The sequence below is a fragment of the Folsomia candida genome, unplaced genomic scaffold (genome assembly GCF_002217175.1).
Source record: "Folsomia candida strain VU population unplaced genomic scaffold, ASM221717v1 Fcan01_Sc002, whole genome shotgun sequence".
NCBI lineage: Eukaryota > Metazoa > Arthropoda > Collembola > Entomobryomorpha > Isotomidae > Folsomia > Folsomia candida.
In genome coordinates this window covers 16,246,183-16,269,726 of record NW_019091194.1, presented here as the reverse complement: position 1 = coordinate 16,269,726, position 23,544 = coordinate 16,246,183, and the positions used below count along the sequence as shown (strand labels likewise).

Here is a 23,544-nt window from a genome sequence, read left to right as displayed (position 1 = left end):
TTTAAACTTCAATATGGACAGACATTATTTTTAATCCAATAACACGTTCAATCGAGCAGATTAAGCCATTTATCATGTAAATACCTACACACATATTGCAATAAATAAGTATTTGCACAAGTTGAGTTGGGATTTGTTAAGTGATTCCATTACTTATAGGAGATCATTATATGCACTAGAGCAAGCAAGTGATCTCTTTCTTTACATATTTAATATGTCGTGTATGTATATATTTAATACTAATGTTTATCTGGCTGAATTAATACGTAATGACAGGCAACTAGTACCACCACACCTTTCAGCCTAATGGTCTCAGCTTGATTGGTTCAGTCTAGAACTTGGTCCTCATTTTTATTCGGTGCAGTAAGTAAATGAAGCGTAAAATGCATGATTGTTTCCCAACCAGAGAAGAAGAAGCTGTGCATGCACCTATTTACTTCTGGAACTGGATTGTATTGAATGGAAGCATGTAAGGTTTTTTCACCTGCTTACATACATATAGAAAGAAAAAGAACACAGAATTCTCGAGATCAAAGAGAATCCATCTGGAAATCATTTCACTTGATTTGCTTCAATGTGAAGAAATACGACGTTGATTATTATTTGTTGCTGCATGCCTCACAATCAGAAATAAAACTCTTTCTCATGTCGGGCAACGTGTAACAAGTTATCATTATGGAGCTAGTTAACCTCCGAAACAAAATAAGTTTGAATTGGATATACAATACGTATACTAATATTTACATGTAAAAAGAGGAAATGCAGCCTTCCCTTCAAGGTTGCTCGTGTACGTAGGGTACACATCCATGTCAATTATGCCCACAACCCGTCACTTTCAATTACGACTAATTGCATGTAACATGAATCCACAACACAAATTTGTGATTTAGATGGCCGGATTGAATCTTCTGCGCTTCTCAGATTATTTGTGGGTGCGGCAGAAATAAGTATTTCACAAACATGTTGCGTATTCAGTCTCAAGCGCAACGGACACAGAAGTGGCCGAACCTTTCTCTGGACAATGACCCTTGAGTGGAATGAGTCAACCGATCAATAAAAAATTGATTTACAAAAATATATGCTCACAAAAGTACTCATAATTGAATCTGCTTTCTCCTAATTGGTTACTACAAACTCGACAGCGAATTTACTCTCACATTTCAACAGCACCGACTGCTGTCAATGAAATGCATGTACTACGAATGAAATCAGAGTCATTACTGAATGCAACAATACAATCTGCAACACTGGAATTGGCAGTACAAATAGTGCTACCTACATACTTATAATAATGTTAATAATGGTGAACACTGTCATTTCTGGTATCTAAAAACTAATTCCAAACTCTCGACAGCGGAGGTGCCCAATTTTTTTCATCCTCTCCGTGACTAGTACACGCAAGATTTGACAAGAAAATGGCACGTCACATCGTTTTCGCAAACAACCTTTTGCATGTAAATTTTAGCATTTTTTGAGAATTCGTTTTATCCGATAAAATAAAGTGATTAATGATGAGTTCATCACTCACTCGTCGTTTGTTTGTGTAGTAAAAATTGAGAAATGAGCACGCTAATGGAACAGATAATAACTGCGGAAATGCTGTGCAAAGTTAATAATAAGTACGCAAAGTATTCGGATTTCATGCAAAATTGATTCAGGTACTGTACTGATTGCCAGGTAAAGATTAGAGTCCAAGAAACGTTGAATGTTTCAATAAGCAATTTGACCTCGAGGTTATGAAATGCATTAGTCTTGTTTTATTCATGAGTTTTAAGGATTTCTTGGGGCGAAGCGTTTCAAATCTTGGTTGATTTCATTCAAGAGTTACAAGATGTGTAACACTATTTGACAAAAGCTGAACATCTGCATCGTCCCAGACTTTTGCACGCCCAAAGTGATTCACCAAGATGAAGAAGAAGAAGAGCAACAAGATTCACTTCTGCTAAATACTACCCGACGAACCGAGTCTCATCGTCAGTCATACCTGCGGACCAGGAGGCAAAGGGGATTCTTCTTTCGTATACTTGTTTCATCTTCGCAGCAGGTATTGTTGCACTGCTTACAACAATCCAAACATGTTCGGTTTATAAGCAGTGGTTTAGTGGGATCCGACAAGTGCAGAACAACCACGCACACATTTTATATCTTCGTGGTTCCAGGTGACACCAACGCATGTCCGTTTTTGCGACTTTTTACATACATACATTTATGGGACTTAGTTTTTACAAGTGCGCTAGATTTCATACCGTTTAATCCGCAGGAAATAAATAAATACACAAATAAATTACTCCCGTAGTTGAAGATTTTCCTGATACTGCACAAGAATGGTATAAAACGGGGTTGGAATTTTGAGACGGCATACGCAGTCCCCCAATGCGACCCACGATAATAGAGAAACAGTAAAACACTGAAATTACTCAGATCCGTGGTCAAAAAAAGAAGCTTCCGCTACTAGTCCAGGCGTTGATCCATCTCCAAGGTATGTATGCAAATGATTTATGATGGTAACGGGGCATTCATTGTATCTTTAAGTAGAGGGCCATTAATTAAACGTATTATTTACACTTTAATAAATAATTTACATTCTGACTTATAATACTTTCCTTGGTGCCTTTATCAATTTCACAGATTGATAAAGTCTTGAGAGTGAATCTTTATATTTATTTTACTGATTTCATACATGTCCTTGGTTTGGTTCGTCTCTCTTCATTTCACTTTTCACCATCAACTTGCATAATATCAGGCTTACAGATCAATTTTCATCGTGTTCCATACAAGGGAATGACTTGACAAACGCACTTTTCTTTGGTTCATCATCTTACGCATTATGCACGTTGACTGCGTTGAGAACTGAAATAATCTGTAATCTCTTTCCACTGGTTTCACTAATCATAATCATTGAGAAGACCGGTCAGCTTTTTTCATGCCATTCAATGCATTCTACTCGCTTGGCTGTAGTGTCTGGATTATGCAATAAATATTAAATTATGCACTTTTTGTACATACACTTCCTTCTCTTCGTCTCCTCCTTGGCGAACATTAACTCACCTTCACCTTCACTTTTTAATCGCAATCACTCCTTGTGATTACGCATTGCAAGCACGCATTCACGCAGTTGCGTACATTCGTACAGCGTTGAGTGCCAAAAAGCAAGTCAAGCTGTACAGTAATTTTGACTGACAAATTAGCCATCAACCTTTGGCATTTGACCCGACGTTTTAGCTATAATTTGAAGAAGGGTTTAATGGCCAAACTGGAAAAATGGCTTGTTAGTTAGGAATTTGTTGTGTTTTCATTACTTTTGGTGTGGGCAATAGGCATGAGAGAGAAGAGATTATGAGCCACAATTTGCAGTTTGTTGGTTAGTTAGTGAACCTCTTGTGTGAAAACATGAGAGGTGAAGTGAAGTGGTAGTATTTTTTAAATGCATGGTAGCAAAGTACTTGTTGTTGGTTGGTTTGTTGCAGTTTGCAGTAAATATGTAGGAATTACAATCTCCTCGGGAAGGAAGAAGATGCAATATTATGCACTATTACATATGCATTGGGTAGTACGTACGTATTATCATTTGTTTGTGCTGCAGTAACTGAGTACACGTGTAGGGGTACAAAAAATATAAACTCTGCTGACTGGCCAAGTAAAAAATCAACAATGCCCTCTTAATACGCACCGAATTCATTTACACGCACGGCAGAAACGGACCATATTGCATGGACACGTCCAGTTGGCATGCACTAAAGTTTGCATAGCTCATTATGCAGTTCCAAACTTCACAATCAGATTATCTATTCCTGCAAGAATTGTGAGACGTGCATATCGGGCCTTGTGTCCTCACAATAATTTTTTGATGGGCGACGTGATGCATACAAACTTTTTTGTACATAGTTATTGAATTTATCCATTTTGTCCTTTAAAATTCCTTTGTTCAGTTACTCTTACGACTGTTGACTACCGTTTCGAGCGTTCTGGCTCATCGGCAAAGAATTTATGTAAATCACTTCAATAGTAAATCTGTTTATTTAGGATGTGGTTTATGCTGATTTAAAAGTCTTTAATAGTGCAATAAACATTGGATTTGGGTATCATAACACTTATAATAATATATACTTATTTATGTAGTAATAGAATTAGTGGAAGATAAATACATACCTATTTTGCATGTGGGATCCAGCTCCTGCACTGGAGGTTCTGGGTTCTTGTTGTCTGAATGCTATCCTAAATACTTATGGGCAATTAATTATCATTTTCATGAGGTGTTTAATTTACGACCGAAAATATTTTCTTCCTGGTCTCGAGACGAGATTGAGACGACGGGAAAACGAAGGGGGTACGCTGCCCATGTTTTATTTTATAAATCGGGGTACCATTGCGTACATTTATCATCTCAGCCCATCCTTTTGACAACAACTTAACAACAGGGGACGAGTGCATGTAATTCGCTCGGTTGTGTAACGGTCGGTGGTGTTCATTGAGACGAAATTAAGATGCTGGTCAGAACTCAGTGACATCATGCGTTGTTCTAAAGTTATAATTAAAATATGATACCTCACACACTACACAATGCTGGGGTGACAACATGTAATTAAAACCGGACCGAACGGAGCATGCCAGACTTGCCAAAAAACAAGATCATAACGAAGCTATGTATGAATGTAAGGTTTGCTACTATTTATAGGTAGGTACGCACATCTTCAATTAATATGCAAATATTTTCTGCAACATTATCAAAGTTCATGAGACTTTAGTTAGGTGTTAGCGTTTCTGGTATCCTCTCCTTAATGCGAGGGCAGGGTCAAGGGAAACGTAGCTGTTGAAAAAATTATATCTACGCAATTTTAGTATAATCTTGTATTGAATGAACTTGTTTTCTTTGTTGAATCATTCACATCCAAAATAATCACTTATTTTTTACATTAAATACTAGGTTTGCTCGTAACTAATTTTTCAATAAAATTCGTTTACGTCAATATCGATGTTTTACCTCCAACAGTACAACTGCAGGTTTGAGGACGAGGAATTTTATGGGCTGAGATCACCTTAAATACATTTTTATTCTTTTTATAAATAAATTAGAGATCAAGATGTGAGAGTGCTGTAAAGTTTAATAATCTTAAAATTGAGTAAACTCAGCAAAAATAAAACTATATAAGTTTTGTTTTAGGACAATTTATGTTCACGAAAAGAAACTGGGCCCAGGAGACCGGTCTCATTATGATAGAAGCTATTTTTATAAAATGAATCCTGTAAACCCCAAATTTTTAAGAGACGAGCTGCTTGGCCACCTGCAAAACTGTTTGTAGGCATTCAATCCAGTTTTATCACTACCCGATCTTCATAACGTATTGCGGATTTCGCTGAATAAATATATTGACTGGCTGAATCATTCGGAATTTAGTGCAGTGTAAATACTTTGCGCGAGGTGAGACTCAATATACTGACTGATCCTCGAACCAATAATAATTTCCTCCTTGTGGTTCTTGGTGGTTCCCAAAATTAATCACGATGCAGCCAAACGAGAATTATGTGTGCGAGTCCCAATTGCAAATTACAAATTACGAGTAACAGTCCACCGTGTGCAAGTGTTTCGACTGAGCCATACATACTCCGGATTAACCAGTTTTTGGGATATTACATTATTATCTATCTCCTGTGCATACATATTTCGCATTTCATGCCACCCATTTACGACAATTATTTTCAGCTCAGTTTCAACCTTATGGTTTCTAGAATGTATTTAGTAGACTTTTGTTGAACTCTCAGTCTCAGCAGGATCAATCCACACTCCAATAATTTATCGTCTAGTGTGTGCAGCACAATCCAATATGCACGCAATTATGATTCACCATTAAACCCATTAAACAGTGAGCATCCTTCGATTTCAGACTTACACTGAAAGAACATTATCGTTATTTGTGTCTACCCAGCTTTAACACTTTTGCACATTTTCTGCACGATTTTCTTGATATGGACCAAATTGAATTAAGCGTGTTCAAAACTTGTATGCGGTTGAGAATGTAATTTTATAACTTGGACATGAAATTTGCTGGTTCATTCACATTGAGATAATTTATTCCTCCCGAAAACTCGTCAGAATTATTAAACTTGTAATAACTGAACAGCTAAAACATGTATTAAACCGTAGGATACGACTACTTAATACAAGTAATAAGAGCACTTATTCGAGCAGAGTATTTGTTTTGACGCCTCGACCTGGTGCTGTTGTAATGATTCAGATAATTTGAGGAGGAGGAGTGAAAAGTACACGGTCAACGGTGCATAATTCATAATTCGTATGAAAAATTAACTTCCGTTGCCCGAAGCTGTACAACAGTTTTAGCGTGGTTTGTAAAAGTACTATTTTTACTTTTTCACTTGATAGTACACATATTATTCTCATTTCCTTGTGCCGAGTCTTCCTGTTTCATCATAAATAGCTCAATTGTTAACTCATGATTTCTCAATTATTCGGTGAGATGCAGCGGTTCGGGGTGCAGTGAGCATTGCAATAATTGATTCAGACATGTTGTGGTTTCCTACTTTCCTCGTCAGCCATGTATTCCAGACATCTCAGACGTGAGACTCTATTACTAAAAAATAAGTAGAATGAATGCAGCGACATAACTCGAGGCCATTAATCATTCCTATTATGGTTCATTTCCTACATGCAGAAAAAGAGTCGGACGATTGCGAAATGCGAGGGTAACAGATGACTTGCAAAAGTTCTAGTTGACAGAGGATGCAACAAAACAACCAAGTGTGACGCCTACCACTGTTGTTGAATGTCTCACACAATATTCTCATTTGACAGATTATTCGCTAATTCATCCCCCAAAATACTCTTTTTGTATACATATACAGACATGGATGTATGTATTTTTAGTTATTTCACGTTATTACATGGTCGCTGTACACCTTTTCTCAATTCGTCGTATCACCCCGGCGTCTCAAAACTGTATATAAACCTCAAATAATACAGCCAATGTCAGCATGTCGTGTAAAAAGTAGTTATCAAACGTTATATGTCATTTAGTGAGTTGCAACACAATGCGTCTCCAAATTGCAAATTGTGCTACGATGTCTCAAACTGGGCATAATTTGGACGTCTTCTTATTGCACTGATTTAAATCCGAGAGACAAGGAGGCAATGACATCAATGAAGATGACATGAATTTGGTTTAATAAACGCACCAGTCATCCAGTGTCCCTCCAGTTGTCTCTCAAGTACTAATAAGTATGTAACCATGCCTGTCTGGCTGGCATACCGTTTCAATTGTATGCATATACATATACTGTACAGTGTACACTTGAATTTTTCGTTAGTCGTGCTACATAAAAGCTTAAAAACGCCCCAATGTCAACCAGCTCTTTGGTTGATTTAAATTGAAAAATGTAGGCAGTTGAATAACTGTTACCTTTGGGAGACTCAATTGAATGCGATAGCATCTGTACTTACAAATCGACAAGAACCTCCTACGTAGATCGGATCAGTAAATGTACCAGGCAATTAATCTTGGCAGTGTACCGTCGAGATTACTTGATATTTGCAATCTCATTAAAATGTCGTAGAGTTTATGGAATAAATAATAAATTTCAAGCTGTTTAGAAACTGGAGCTGTTACAATTTTTGTATGCTCACGTAATGCTGAAGACTTTGTGAGTCAACTTTTCCACTGACAAATCGAGGCGCAGTAACTCGAATGATGATGAATTATTTGAACAATGCATTTATTAGGCTATATCTTTTCTGACTATATAAAATGTCATAATGCTTTTCGCATGATATTCGTCGTCAGCATGTAGCGATGTCATCAATGCTGTTGTCTGTCAAGTTTTTATGAGCTTGGTTCTCCGAAAGTCATGTTTTGTTTTATCCCATTATTAGTGTGGACGTGAAGTTACTGATACATACACATGCATAAAACGTGGCAACTTTTTTTTGACCATCAAAATGCATGTCTTTTCGTAGCTGACATTAAGCTGAATAGTTGTAGAATAATGATAACTACACATTCATCATTAAACTTTGAAATATACACCCACCCACGACTGCGGAGTGTAGGTTCCGCATAATGATTTGCTATAAAAGAAGTGCAAAATGACTGGACAAAAATCATGAGAAAGTTTCTCACTAATACATATTTTCACAATGCATATTTTCACCTCTCACTGTTATAAAGCCAACTTTGGTATTTTTATGTTTTAAATTTTTATTTTCCTGGGGAAACATGAATGGAGTGAAATAGAGGGTTAAAAAGGAAGGAGTTTAATTTGACTGACGGATGGGAGGAAATGAGAAGAAAGTCAATGGACTGGACGGAGATGAGATTTTGCTCATCTTCTCTTATGCAAACTTATCTCATGGCCCATTACAGGCCTGCTGCTGCTGCTGCTGCTGGGTTGCGGTTAGTCAAGCCTCATTGTTTTATAATGTTTTCATCATTATCATGCATCAGTTGACCATCCAAGAAAATCAATCTTATAAGGCTGTAATTTTACAGCATCTGATTTGATCTGTATCGAAATCAATTGCAGCGAGTGAGAGATGTCGGGCAGTTAATTCATTTCCATCCACCTACATCGATTGCAAGAATATTATTGCGAGAAATCCCCTCTGGTGAAGCACTTACGACGTAACAATGACTTCTTTCACTAAATTATTCCAAAGCCCTATGTGGCATCTTGTTGAATTAATCTCTTTCAGCTACCGACAGACACTTGATGATGTTTCCAGATCATAAATAAACTACATGTAGTTGGACTACTCCGTTTTTTATGGATGTAATTTTTGACATTGTGCTAAATGGTGGTTGATTGTACTGGACGAACTTATTTACTGATTGACGGGGCGCTTTTCAATAGCAATAAATATATAATAAATCACTATAAACAATCACAAAGAATGGCGAGTGGTATTCATCGATTTGCTCTTTGTCTACTTTCGTACTTCGTGTCTTGTTGTCTACCTGGAACTCATCACTCTCTTCTTTTATGTGTATGTACCTTGCAAAAAAACTTTATGAATCGGACTGGGTGATCGATCTCATATTCGCATCGTTTTTTGAGACGATTAACCGGGGACTATTTTTCTTTTGTTAGATGGTCAAGATTGCAATATTCTTACTGGCAGCAACAGTGATTGGACATTGGGCGGAACGGACTCCAAACCACTTGGTGTACAGGACGGTCAATTTTCCTAATCAATCACGCAGCATAAATCCCCAATCATCAGCAACTTTTTCATTCGTTCCGTACTCAAACACGTATCCATTTTATGCTCTGTGGAACAATGAACGAAATGTCGGCAGACCATTTGCACCCCATCGGTCCATCGATCCTTCGGGGGGTGTCGGCATTTCTAATCAAATTCCACAAATGCCACCAAGTAGCCAGCAGCAGCAGCAACACTTGGGCATAGGCTCGGGCTACAACAATGGACAAAATTCAGCCCAAACTCCTTTTGTCGTCCCATTCGCCACAATTTCAGAAGCGTATGACAACCTGTGGAACTATGATTTCAATAGTCTTCGACCCAAAATTCATGCCGTCCAAACCCCTCCGCAATTCGCTGCGGACAAGAATGATGATACCGCGGGGGGCTGGAACAACATACCCTTGAAGAGCTACGAGCAAATTGTTAGTGATGCTGGACACCATCTGACAGGGTTTCACCGAGGTCAAGTCGAGTCATCCTCCATGGTGGACATTTTCTTTCCTCAGCATGGATTCACTCGTGGTCACGTCGAATTCAGACCTGCTGCTCCCACCACGAACCCAATTGTACGGGCTGCAGCAACGGGTGAAATTTATAAAACCGGGTTTAGTCGTGGAGCTGTCGAAAGCTCAGATTTTCCCAGGCGCACTGGTCACCAGCAACAGCATCAGGAAGAGAATAGAATAATTCGTTACGAGGCTGACACCCCAACGTCAAACAATAAAGTTATCTGTTACTTTGCTAGTTGGTCGTATTACAGAACTGGGAAAGGATCATTTAGTCCAGAAAATGCGAATCCTAGTCTTTGCACTCACGTAATTTACGCATTCGCGAACTTGGATAAGAACAAAATTGCGATTAGAGAGAGTGATCCCCAATTGGACCTGGACAAACGTAATACAAATAAATATTTACCTGTAGTTGATCGACATCATTGCTAATACTGCTGAATTTTTTTTATATTACTAATATTTCACTCTACAGAGTTTTACCAGAGATTCACAGCCCTGAAGCAAAGGAACCCAAATCTAAAAGTTTTGCTCGGTGAGTACAAACCTTGTTTTATATAGCAAATCAAATTACATATTCAAAAACTTCACGTATTTAAGCTTTATTTTATATCCCATCACATCTAAATCACTCCATCGATACGTACATTAATGCGATAAAAATTCTGTACTTTTACAGGTTTGGGTGGATGGTCGGATTCTGGGGATGACAAGTATAGCATCTTAGCCAACAATGCAGAATATCGTCGCAAGTTTTCCGTTGAAACTGCAAAATATTTGAAGGACAAGAATTTCGATGGGTTATCCGTAGATTGGCACTACCCCAAATGTTGGCAGTCGCAGTGCGAGTATGAACTTATATATGCATCTTAAATATTATCAATTATATGATCAGTGTTAAAATGAAATTTACACATTTTTTTGTATGCTAGAAATGGTCCGGATTCTGATAAACTAGCCTTCACAGAACTGATAAAGGTTACCCAAAATTGCAAATATTTTTATATGAAAAATTAAAAAATAACACCATATAATTAATAATTGCGCAGGAGTTGCAAAACACGTTCAAGCCGCAAGGTTTAATTGTTTCTGCAACGCTGAGCGGATATAAAGAAGTTGTTGATCTTGCATACGACATACCAAGTCTGTCGCAGCATTTGGACTTGATGAATGTCATGGCTTACGACTATCACGGTGGTATGTGGATCAAACTTGAAAATATTCCAAATTAGTTTTACTGACTTGGTGGGTTTCAGCCTGGGAAGTTAAGACTGGTCACTTGGCCCCGCTGTTTACTGGACCACCCTCATTTGACCCTTATCCATCCTACAACGTCGTAAGTCGTGAGATGATTTTAGAAAAAAGGTGTTTTTTGCTGTTGGCCTAATTTTCTCCATTGCTGTAGAATTACACAATGCAATACTACCTGAGCAAAGGAGCCGATCGGTCCAAGCTTATTGTCGGAGTTCCAATGTACGGCCAGAGTTTCCATTTGAGCAACCCTGGTGACTCGTCGTATGGGAGTGAGGCCATAGGGCCTGGACTTCCGGGAGAATTTACCCAGCAACCTGGGATGCTTGCCTACTATGAGATCTGCTTAAGGGGTGAGATTAAATTGGCACATATCACGGTAAATGTGAATTTATTAGAAAAATATGTTTAACGTGGACCAGTGAAAGATAAGCAGTGGACGTCAGGAGTGGATCGTACTGGAAGTTGGGGTCCATACGCCTACAAAGATTCCGAGTGGGTGGGGTACGATGATTCGGATTTTCTAACGCGAAAAGCACGATACGTAAAACAGCAGCAATTGGGAGGAATGTTTGTGTGGACAATGGACTTGGACGATTTTCAGAACCAGTGTTGCATGGGAAGCCAACCTTTGTTGCGAACTATTGCCAAAGAACTGCTCGGAGTTCCATATGATCCGAACGTTGTGGATTGCACTCCTCCAGTGGTGCCAAAACCATCCGTGGAGACTACGACGAGTAAACCAGGCCAAGGTAAAACAAAATTGCAAACCATTAAATATGCTCATTTAACTACATGCACATATAAAATATTGAACTCTCACATCATCATCTAATAATGATTGAGGTGCCACAGTTCGCCCACCAACTGAGCATCCAACGAGCACCTGGTGGCCACAAACCTCCACATCCACAATTAAACCCCCTCCATCAACCCCTCTCATTCCCGAAAGTAGTACCCCCTCCACCACAACGCTAGGTAGCACGGCATCCACCACGATTTCCCCCCCTTTGTCCACAACACTTTCCACCACACCTGACTCGTCGAATGGAACGACCAATTCCCCTCCAGAGTCTGCATCATCCGCACCCGTAGTTTTCATATGTCAACAAATCAATGGATCCGACTCACAAAGTACATATTTTGCTGTCGTTTTGATTCCTATTCCTCGTTCTAATACTAACAAGTCAAGTGACAAAAGCCGAACTTTCTTATTAATACGAACCATATTTAACACATCATTTGCATATTTACAACAACTAGATTTCACACACTAACACGTCGTCAAAGGCATAGCTTGATTAATACCAAAGCACTTAAATGTACCAATTTATTATTCAGTGTCTGTGGTTCCGCATATGACCACCGCTCCAACACCAACGAGCCCAACTTCACCCACCTCAGAACCCGAGGGAGGTGGAGGGGTTCCCATTCCGGAAAATACGTGCGACAACACTTGGATTTTTAAACCGGATCCGTCCGACTGTTCCATGTATTACGAATGTACTAGTGGCAAGGCGTTCAAAAAGCAGTGTCCACAAGGACTCCACTGGAACCAGTACCAACAAGGTATTTGCACAAGTTGTACTAATTAACTTTATAATAAGAAAAGGTGAAACATTTGTATGCTCATGGTGCGTGATAAGCAACAAAACGTACAATTGTCCACTTTTTATTGCGTGCTTATTTTCTATGATAGCTTGTGATTGGCCGGAATATGCAAATTGTGGAGGAACTGCGCCCACATCCACGTATAAACCTCCCAGCTCATCGCAAGCAACTTGGCCACCGAGCACAACAACTAAATGGACAACGACTCAGCAACCAACAACTCGACCTCCAATGACGCAGATGCCGTCAACAACTTATCGACCCTCTGGAGAACGATGCAGATCAGGTGCATATACGTAGTCAATATAATCACTAGTACCAAAGGGTGATTTCTTCTGGTAGTTGACATTACGAACCTCGATGACGGCGACTAATGACTTGTGCATTACAGGCGAATATTCACCTGGACCAACTTGTGATCGGTATTATGTTTGCGTGGACGGAACACAAACTTTACAATCCTGTGGACCAGGACTACATTGGAACTCACAGAAAACTTTGTGTGATTGGCCAAAGAGTGCAATGTGTCAAACATCGTCGGGTGGTGGCAGCGGTATAAAATAATTAATAATACGCATAAAGGTTTCCAATTGGATCTGATTTCAATGTCGTTGATTCCAATAGACGTCCCATCGATCCAGGAAACGAAATTTCCAAAGAACTGTCAACAAGGAGAATATTATGGTGACGAAGACGAGTGTGACGTTTACTACGTCTGCAATCATGGACATCCAATCCAGTTCCGCTGTCAATCGGGATTGCATTGGAACAACAATGGAAAAATTTGTGATTGGCCAGCCAATGCAGGATGTCAAAATTCAGGGGGCAGACCAACCACAACGACGACTAGTGGTCCAATTTATACAGATGCTCCCAGCACTACGATGAGGCCAGCAACTACACGACCAACGACAACTGCAAGTCCTTCGACAAGACCGCCTACGACGACCGCAGTAACTACAACAAGCAGCACTTCATCGTCCCCTTGGACCACGACGACAACCAGTTCAGGATCAGGATCGGAGGTTGTGGTCCCAGATTCAGGGTCAAACGCTAAGGATTTCATGATTGTGTGCTATTTCACCAACTGGGCTTGTAAGTTTAGTTTTATACAAAATTTCATATAAATTTTATTTAAACTGCAAAATGAATATCCTTTCGTTATCAGGGTACAGGCCCGGGATTGGAAAGTACAAGGTACAGCTTATCATCTTGAAGATGCATAATCAATATATATACTTATGAAGTTAAAGGCATTATCAATACTAATTTTTCCAGCCTGAAGATATAAATCCTAAACTTTGCACTCACATCGTGTATGGATTTGCCGTGTTGGACTATACTGACCTCACGTTGAAGCCTCATGATACATGGGCCGACTTTGACAACCACTTTTACGAACAGGTCACAGCGTACAAGAAGGGCGGGACAAAGGTGACCTTAGCCATTGGGGGATGGAACGACTCGCAAGGGGACAAGTATTCAAGACTTGTGAACAACCCGGCATCTCGAAAAAAATTTATCACTCATGCAATTGAATTTATTAAAAAGTACAACTTTGACGGTAATTCGACGATATAATTTCCTTTACATCTTCAAGCTCATAATAAAAAATAATAAAATGGCTTTGGGTTGTAGGACTGGACCTTGACTGGGAAGTGAGTATCATTACAAATTTTTATAAAATTCAAATTCTGTTTACGATTTGCACATACACATAACACAAATTTTTCTTTTCTAGTACCCCAAATGCTGGCAGGTAAGCTTACTATTTCTATTGCCAAAATCCTAATGTAATAGCTAATAATACGTATCAATGTTACTTATGAAGGTCGAATGTGACAAAGGACCTGCGAGTGACAAACCAAATTTTGCTGAATTCGTTAAAGAATTGAAGTTGGCCTTCCAGCCCCACGGGGTAAAATTGAAACTAAAATTGAAATTAATTTACACTACATTAATCCAATTATTTTTCGAAATTTTCTAATTCCATAATAGTTATGCATACGTTCAAATAAGTCGTATGTTAATTTTTCAGTTGCTCTTGAGTGCCGCAGTTTCACCCAGTAAACTGGTCATTGACCAAGGTTATGATGTACCAACAGTTGCGAGATATCTTGATTGGATTGCTGTGATGACTTACGGTAACAGGGTTAAGAATTTACGAACATATTTATGTATGCACTACATGCTTAATGATATTTCAAACAGATTTCCACGGTCAGTGGGACAAGAAGACAGGCCATGTCGCCCCCCTTTACTTTCATGAAGATGACGACTTTGCTTATTTCAATGCCAATTACTCAATTTCGGTTAGTAGTACACAAATTTCATTTGAGAGTAATTATAGAAATTATAAAGCGTCAGGGAATTACATAATTTACACACGTGCATAAGTACGTATGTAGTACTTATGCACATATGTATGTGCATAGATACATATTTAAGGGAAAGGCATGGAAAAATTATTTGTGACCAAATGACGCTGCTCTCCATTTAATTTTCATGATAATCTTTACAATATTCCTCTTATTTTTATTAGTATTTTGTCATGTCAAGAATACTAACCTACAAAATTGAGAAAATAAATTCATAGTTATTGAGTCGCCTGTTGATTTTCAGTACTGGATAAGCCAGGGAGCGGATAGGAAGAAAATTGTGATGGGGATGCCACTCTACGGTCAGTCTTTCACCCTCGCAAATGCCAATGAGCATGACCTCAACGCTCCGACCATTGGGGGAGGCACCGCCGGGGAGTTCACTCGAGCGGCAGGCTTCCTTTCTTACTACGAGGCAAGACACTCAGAAATAATATGCTTACTATACTGACTAGTAAAACTAGCATAATTTCTGCATGCATATTTTAAATTCTGGCTAATTTTAATGCACTATAGATCTGTAAGCATGTGCAAAAGGATGGATGGACAGTGGTTCACGATGAGACCGGAGCCATGGGGCCATACGCTTACAAAGGAAATCAGTGGGTGTCGTACGACGATGTGGCCATGATTCGCAAAAAGTCACAACTCATCCGCGACATGGGACTTGGAGGAGGTAACAATATTAGCATTTGCATTTGTTTCGCTAGTTTTACATGCGGAGTTTATGAAAATTTTCAGGTATGGTGTGGGCTCTCGATCTTGATGACTTCCGCAATACGTGCGGTCAGGGGGCTTATCCACTTTTAACTACTATAAAAAATGTGTTGGGTAAGCCCAAACTTACGGATGACCATGACTCGTCTGCCTCCACACCGGACATGGTCGAAATGCCAGTGATGGTTACAAAAAAACCAGCTACCACCACTACCAAACGAACTGTCACGACGACACGCCCCAAAACAACGACGACCCGCAGAAGTACGACAACGGCAGCAACAACAACTCGGCGCACAGTAACGACCAGACCGACAACGCGACGACCCCCAAATAAAATTGTGGGCAGTGTTGAAACCGATGATGCATTTATTATCGGAGAGCATGAAGCTGCAATCAATAATCTACAGCACAATCAACAAAATCCAACATCATCACAACCAACGACGCCGACGACGACAACAGCAATTACTCCTCCAGGATCCCCTGTAGCCGAAAAGGATGACGACTGTCAAACGAGACCATTTAAGCCTCACGAGTCAGATTGCAACAAGGTACATACATATGTGCATGACGAGTATCTTGTTTTGCAGATTTCAGGTTTTAATTTGCTTATTTATTATCCTTTCAGTACTACATGTGTATATTTGGAAATTATGCGGAATACCAATGTGCTCCAGGCACTTACTGGAATAAGGTAATAATTCAGTCAAGGTCAGCGTGTCTTTTAGATTCAATGATTAACCATACTTTGACCCATGCGTTGACCATGTTTTAGGACCACTGTGATTGGGTTTGCGGATCTGAACCGGGCCAAAGCAGTACCACACCAGGAAATTGGCAAAGCACCACCACCACCAAAGTTCCGATGAGACCAACGCAACAAACAACAACTTCCTCTACGACCACGACCACCCAACGTCCATGGACTCCAGCCCCCACGATGCCATCCACCACAGTCAACTGGAACCCTACAACAAGCAAACCCTCCACTTCTACAAGTTGGGAGTGGAAACCTCCAATTGTTCGTTATATATTTTCCCGTCATTTTTTTCGCTATATATTCTTTTCAGTTTAATCGCAAATTTTCTTTACAGATTACAACCACCACCATCCATCCAATAGAAGTCCCTGACTCAGACTTTTTGGTCGTGTGTTATTTTACTAACTGGGCGTGTAAGTAGTCAAAAGATTTCCGATTATGTATTTAATTAAGCAGAAAAAAATTACTGGTATTGATGAATTCCTTATCAATTAAGGGTATCGACAAGGAATTGGCAAGTACAAGCCAGAAGGTGAGTCGTGAGTATGCATATGTGTGGCATGATTTTCATGAGCTGCTTGCTAATTAAATTATATCTTGGTTTATAATTTTATATCAAGATATCGACTACAACCTGTGTACTCACATTGCATACGGATTCGCCGTGCTAAATCCTTCGACGCTGGAAATTCGTACACACGATTCTTGGGCGGACACAGATAATCAATTTTACACCCAAGTTACAGACCTCAAATCCAAAGGTACGTAAATATTTATCTGCATTACAGCAAGTAAGCATTTAATAACATGAAGTCATATTTTTTTTACTTAAATTAACATTTGTTACAATTTTTTGTGAACAAAGGAAAGAAAGTAGTGATCGCAATCGGTGGTTGGAATGACAGTCTTGGCGATAAATATTCACGTCTTGTCCGAGATGCCGCAGCAAGGCGAAAGTTTATCAAAAATGTGATTGAATTTATTCAAAAGTATAATTTCGACGGGTAAGTATATATAAATCAAAATTATAAAAGCATAAAATTATAATTTTTAATAAATTCGATCTAAATTCGATCTAAATTCGATTCCAGACTTGATCTAGACTGGGAAGTAAGTATAATTACAAAATCTTTATGTACTTAAAATTCTGTTTATGATTTGCACATGCAAATAATACTCTTAATACTAATATTTTTGTCTCTAGTACCCAAAATGTTGGCAGGTAAGCTTACTATTAGTAATATATGTTAAACACTGGAAAGAATGAATTTGTTTGCTAATTCCGAATTGCTTTAAAGACTGATTGCAAATTGGGACCGGCGGACGACAAGGAAAATTTTGCAACGTTTGCCAGGGAATTGAAGGAAGCATTTACGCCCCACGGATATCTTTTGAGCTCTGCCGTCTCTCCCAGCAAAACCATCATTGACGAGGGTGAATAATTCTTTGGATAGATAAAGTTCATAAATTACCAGGATTGCATAAATTGCTGTGACTATTAATTTCAGGATACGATGTGCCAATAATCAGTCAGTACCTCGACTGGATCGCGGTGATGACATATGGTAACAAAGCTAGGAATTTAAAGACGTATGTATGCACTACATGTCTAATATTATACGAATTTCAGATTACCATGGTCAGTGGGACAAAAAAACAGGCCACGTCGCGCCCATGTACAATCACGAAGAGAGTGACAACTTTTATTTCAACTCCAACTACACAATTAATTACTGGATAAGTAAGGGCGCGCCCAAGAAAAAATTGGTCATGGGTATGAACATTAGCTTATATTTTCACTTTAACTAAGGATATACAATGTATATGATATATATTTAACTGATGTATAATATACATACATCAGTTAAACAACAAGTTTCTAACGCTCATTATTGTATAGGAATGCCCATGTATGGGCAAAGCTTCACACTTACGCAAGCGTCTAACCACGGCCTAAATGCTCCATCCACTGGAGGTGCGTAAAAATATTGAAGTGTTATAATTTATATCGGCATAATTGAAGATTATATTTTTTGTGTCTGCCAGGGGGCCAAGCCGGAGAATTTACGAGAGCTCAGGGCTTCTTAGCTTATTACGAGGTATATGTAGAGCAATTTGGAAACTTTTTATGGGTGAATGACAACTGACGACGAGCTCTTAACTATTGATTTGTAGATCTGCAAAAGCATCAAAGGTCAGGGGTGGACCGTGGTGAGAGATGACACTGGGGCGATTGGACCCTACGCTTACAAGGGGGATCAGTGGGTATCATTCGATGATGTGGACATGATTCGCAAAAAATCTCAATATGTTAAGGACATGGGAATTGGAGGGGCTATGATTTGGGCTCTTGATTTGGTAAGTAAATTAATTAGTTCGATCGGCGTACATAGACAAAAAGTTTTAATGCTTGCGTTATTTTAGGACGACTTCCGAAATGTGTGCGGGTGTGAGAAACATCCACTTTTGAAAACTATTAATCGAGTACTAAGAGACTATCCAGAACCAGATCCAAAGTGCAATTTGTAGCGATTTAGTCATTCTAAGCCATAATATTTAATTACTTTTTAATAATTATTAATTAGAATTAGCAAAGTAGCACGTAGTTTATAGCATAGTACGAAATACTCAAATTGTCTTTTAGCAGGGTTATTAGTAATGATGCGGGGTTAAACGTGTAAATAATTGTAAATATATGTAAATCTAAATAGGAGGGGTCACAATGTTTAATAGGATTCTAAATACGTTTCGTTGCATTTATTTGTGTGTCAATGTTGAAATTAGTCATACTTTATTTATTCTAGCTATTTATATAATTTATATAGTTGAATAAACTAGGAAGAGATTTAGCAGAATTTGTTAGTACTGTAAAGGCATATACTCGTCGTCAAAAAGACATTTAACAGTAGAAGGTGAAGTTGCTAAAGATCGGCTCACTCGTAAAATTGCACTCGAACGGTTATTCAAGAGTATGTTGCTTTCCCCTCATTCTCCGTTCATCATTTTGGTTACGTGTTTTAGTGGGTAGCTTATTACAGAATAAGCGAAGGCAACCAAATGCTATTTTCCAAGCTCCAATTGTCTGGAGGTTGGAGAATGGCAAGCAAGATTTGCGAGCTTACTACAATTTATTTACGATCTCTGCTATCGTCTGGCTGTGTCGATTCGGTGCCAGATCGTCCCAGCCGTGGGGAAAAGGGATCGGCTCTCCCCAATCTTGGAGAAAAGGGGTCGCTCCGACCTAATCTAGGACTAAGTGGTGCTCTAGGTCGAAGGTCAAAGATGGGATCGGGTGTGGTGTCACGATAGGGTGGACGTCTCTTAACGTGTGACCTTGTCTCAAGCTCCTCGTCCTCATCAATTGACGGTGACGCCATGTCCCCAGATCTACCTAACCTGTGCGTGTTTACATAACAAGAGTATCAGTCAATATATGCATTTCGCACATATAATTTTAAATTTCTACTGAACGAACAATTAATGATTTAATGATTATAAGACAATATTTTTACCTGGGCGAGAATGGCTGACCCCGTTGATGTACCGTAAAACCCTCGTGCGAACTTCGACCTAGTCTCGGAGTAAAATTGCGACGCTCTATTGCAGGAATGTAACAAGTGAGATGATTTTATTACTTAATTGTTCTACAGTTACACAATCTACGGATAAAACAGATGAGACATAAAAAGATCACTCCACACTGGCAGCAACATCACAAATATCAGGACAAACAAACAATAAGCACTAAACAAATAGAATCTAGTAACGTTACAGGTTGTTGCTGCATCGCACAATCGCTGCTGCTGGGCAATGATGAGACAGTCACAGGACAATACTAATTATTCTCAAAATATCTAAGTAATTAGCACATACTACAAATACTTCGTCTACAACAATGTCTGAAATACAGGTACGTTACGGTAACAGTACAATTGACGAGTTACATATGGGGTGACACATCGTATAATAAGACTACATATTAGTAAACAGGGTGAAGAATTGCTTCTGACAAACACAAAGTCGTGTAGTGCGTGTGATATGCAAATGAATATAAATAAATGAGTAATAGTGTGTGATTGCAATAGTTTTGGTTAAAAAAGCATTATGTTTGAGTGTAAATAGTGATATGTGCATGGAACATGCGAGTTTTTGAGTTAAATGTGCAGGTGAACTAACCTTTGACTGGCACAATAATGGCCCAGTTAGAATTGTGAAGCATTTTAAGGAGTGGTTTCATGTCTATTGTTGTGTCTCCTCTGTGTTCGGAGGATTCGGCAACGGTATCGACGACGGATCGCTTCTTTCGTCGACCGAGGCGGGGGCCGAACCACATTCCTGCGCTAGAAGTGGCCGGAGTCCCACCGCGCTTGTCGACCTCGCCGTCCTCGGAGGGGGAGGATTCCACTTGGAAGGAGGATGGGGGTGGCAGAAAGTTGGGATCAACCATCAAGGGGTTAATGTCTTCGTACTCGGTGTAGTATGCTGACTCCACGGGCAAATGCCAAAATGCGCGTTTGCCCACTCGGGGGAAGGGGATAAGTTGTCGCTTCATTTCATGAAATCCTGAATCACAATTAAGGGCATACCATTATTAGGCTGCATGTTTCCTGTGTGTCTATAAATTGTGCACCCATCGTCTCAACTTACCTCCATCTCTTCCTATTCTTGGAAATGGGATGAGACCTGTTTGTTTTTATAAGGAAATAAGTGTCCTAGCCTTTTGTACCTCTCATTACCGAATGTGACCTTGAATACGAGTTAGTGTTGTTCATTACCTGGTGAATTGCCAGAACGTCCCACCCGAGGAAAGGGAATTATAGAGTTGCCTTTCTCTCCTTGTTGTGCTGAACAAGCACATCAAATTGTACACCATTGTATTTACACCCCATTTCACCACAATTAATCAAGACAACACTCACCATTAGCAATTCCAATCGCAACACTGATTAAGGTGACCAAAGCAAGAAAGAAATTCATGGTTGTGAATATCTGTAGTCTCACAATACAATAGGACGAGGAACAAAAGAGAGGTGGGGGAAGGTGAGAAAGAGGGGTTGAATGACGCTACGAGTAGAGAAAGTCCCAGTCTCTCTGGAGATATGGCTGGAAGACTTGTTGCTTCGAAATCCAAAGATGTTGGACAACTGGGGAACTGGAGGAGCCTTCCGTCGTATTTATACTCGTCGACAAATACGTAGGACGCCCAGACCTACGACTTTCATTACAGACTAACCAAGCAACCATATAGGCAGCCAGTGGATTACGTATGTACATGAACCAAAAAGATCCTGAGAAATATTTTCGTCCAGTTTGTTTTGTTTCCGTGTGAGCTTCTCCAACATCACATGGCGATGTATACCGAGGGGGCCGAAGAAAAGTGGGTTGGGTGGGGTGTTGATTATTAAGTCGCCAGATCTTGTGGAGCCCAAAGGTCCCTCTTTATGTGTGGGCAGTACGGGGACTGACTTGGTGAGTGAGTCGCAGTGAGTCTGCCGTGTCCTCGATTACGAACGACGAATGAAGGAGAAAACAAATAAATGACATTTTCCCCAGTTTAGACTTCATTAAAGTTGTTCATGTCCACGTCTAGATTAAGCTGATGAAAATTTATTGAAACCTGACATCCAGGCGGGCTAAGGGGATTAGTCTTCTCCGAACCGTTCCTCGCAAACTGTTGCTTCTTCGCTTCCATTCTTCTGTTTTCATTTCGACTCGAGTTTTGGAGTGAGTTAGCAATCACAGAGAAGGCAATAATGACTTTCACTTAATCTTTCCCTCCCTGTGTGGCTCCCTTCTTCTTAAAATAGTTGAATGAATGACGTATTATTATCATGTCTGCCCGGTCGGTCGGGTTGCTTACCCAGCTACGATTAGTATTTAGCTTACTTAAAGCAGGAGTGGATTATTTGCCCCATTTTCAATGTTGATCTAAAAATATTTGTCTGAAACGCATTTCCTTTTTGGGCGGATAGTGTTAGGGATATCGTATAATTTCAGAAAATGATAAATAAAATATTTGTATTAGGGTAACATTGAAATTTTAAGAAATCTACAGTTGACAGTGCAGATGTTACACAACCCGAGCTAGTCATTTTCTTCGATTGTTTCTTTAAACTTTCTCCGCCTAGTCATCTACAAGGTTTGTCCTAAAAATTGCTAGAATTAAAATTCGAATTTAACAAAATTAAAATTACCATGCATGATACGATGGCTTAGCTATGTAGATATATTACATATGTCCATATAAATAATGCATTAATATCTAGATGAAACCATAAGCATTTGAAGAGTTTCTTGTACTTTATTCAACAAATAATTCAATTTCAATTTCATAGTTGCAGTTTTTATTCAGCGATTTGTTTGTCATATCTACATACGTCGATAATGATATGCATAGGTAAATATGTGTGTGTATGGGACTGCCATTGAATATAACAGGTGTCACATTACACACAACTAAACTATTTGTAAGCCTCTTAATTCAACATCAATTGGTGTTTTGTAAAGAAGAATACTTACACTTTTAGCGTTTGATTGATTTTGTATTTACTGATATTTTTGTAACCGCCATAAACTCGCTCAACAATAAATTACTTCCTCCTGGTAGCCTTCCCGTGCGAGAACTAAGGAACGAGGTAAAATGCTCCTCACAAGTTTTGAACATGCCAATTGTGCTTTTATAAAGCGAAATAATTTCAAGCAAGAAGACGGTTCCGCATAGAACCATTAAAATGGAGTACATTATCAGAAATCCTTGAAAGGCAGCGATTCCAAATCCCTCCCTAACAATGTTATTGGCGTTATCGCAATGAGCATCGTCCTTGATATTCTCCCCTCCGTCGATTGTTGTAAGAGTCGTACAATTAAACTTCATTAGGAATAGCTGTCGATCCCTTCTGTCCTCATATCTGCTAAAATACTCTTGCCATTTCTCATAAAAACCGAATTCGTACAATGACATGGCAGTGACTTGGAAAATAGGGAAGAAAAATGATCTCGCACATGTCCAATGATATGACTGCGCCAAGTCTCTGTGAATCATGGGACTCACTGTCACAGAAAGTTGTGGAAGATGAGCAGAAGAAAATTTGCTCAACTTATGAA

General features: G+C 39.2%; 2 protein-coding genes across 5 annotated transcripts; one reads left to right on the top strand and one right to left on the bottom strand.

The window, feature by feature from the left end:
- Window positions 1-1,983: 1,983 nt before the first annotated feature.
- LOC110845108 (probable chitinase 10) lies at window positions 1,984-19,295 on the top strand. 3 transcript variants are annotated; one of them, XM_022091475.2, is made up of 39 exons: window positions 1,984-2,479; window positions 9,097-10,105; window positions 10,196-10,255; window positions 10,400-10,568; window positions 10,653-10,698; window positions 10,770-10,917; window positions 10,977-11,056; window positions 11,126-11,324; window positions 11,394-11,723; window positions 11,827-12,105; window positions 12,313-12,540; window positions 12,671-12,868; window positions 12,974-13,135; window positions 13,207-13,677; window positions 13,751-13,779; window positions 13,861-14,146; window positions 14,221-14,240; window positions 14,324-14,341; window positions 14,414-14,500; window positions 14,621-14,726; window positions 14,794-14,894; window positions 15,205-15,375; window positions 15,477-15,636; window positions 15,702-16,231; window positions 16,309-16,374; window positions 16,456-16,701; window positions 16,775-16,853; window positions 16,937-16,972; window positions 17,061-17,201; window positions 17,306-17,444; window positions 17,532-17,550; window positions 17,645-17,662; window positions 17,739-17,874; window positions 17,949-18,005; window positions 18,071-18,214; window positions 18,341-18,415; window positions 18,487-18,539; window positions 18,616-18,798; window positions 18,865-19,295. In XM_022091475.2, exons 2-39 carry the CDS (start codon window positions 9,097-9,099, stop codon window positions 18,967-18,969), a joined length of 6,384 nt encoding a protein of 2,127 aa, XP_021947167.1. In that variant the 5' UTR covers window positions 1,984-2,479; the 3' UTR covers window positions 18,970-19,295. The 3 variants fall into 3 exon arrangements, with proteins under 3 accessions (XP_021947167.1, XP_035703308.1, XP_035703309.1); XM_035847415.1 differs by having other exon boundaries at window positions 11,818-12,105; XM_035847416.1 differs by lacking the exon at window positions 11,827-12,105 and having other exon boundaries at window positions 1,985-2,479.
- LOC110845107 lies at window positions 19,215-21,601 on the bottom strand. 2 transcript variants are annotated; one of them, XM_022091474.2, is made up of 6 exons: window positions 21,360-21,601; window positions 21,216-21,284; window positions 21,088-21,123; window positions 20,617-21,003; window positions 19,953-20,037; window positions 19,215-19,836 (listed from the first exon to the last, which is right to left on the bottom strand). In XM_022091474.2, the coding sequence occupies exons 1-6, from the start codon at window positions 21,415-21,417 to the stop codon at window positions 19,569-19,571; spliced, it is 903 nt and encodes a 300-aa protein (XP_021947166.1). In that variant the 5' UTR covers window positions 21,418-21,601; the 3' UTR covers window positions 19,215-19,568. The 2 variants fall into 2 exon arrangements, with proteins under 2 accessions (XP_021947166.1, XP_035703310.1); XM_035847417.1 differs by having other exon boundaries at window positions 21,216-21,275.
- Window positions 21,602-23,544: the final 1,943 nt, after the last annotated feature.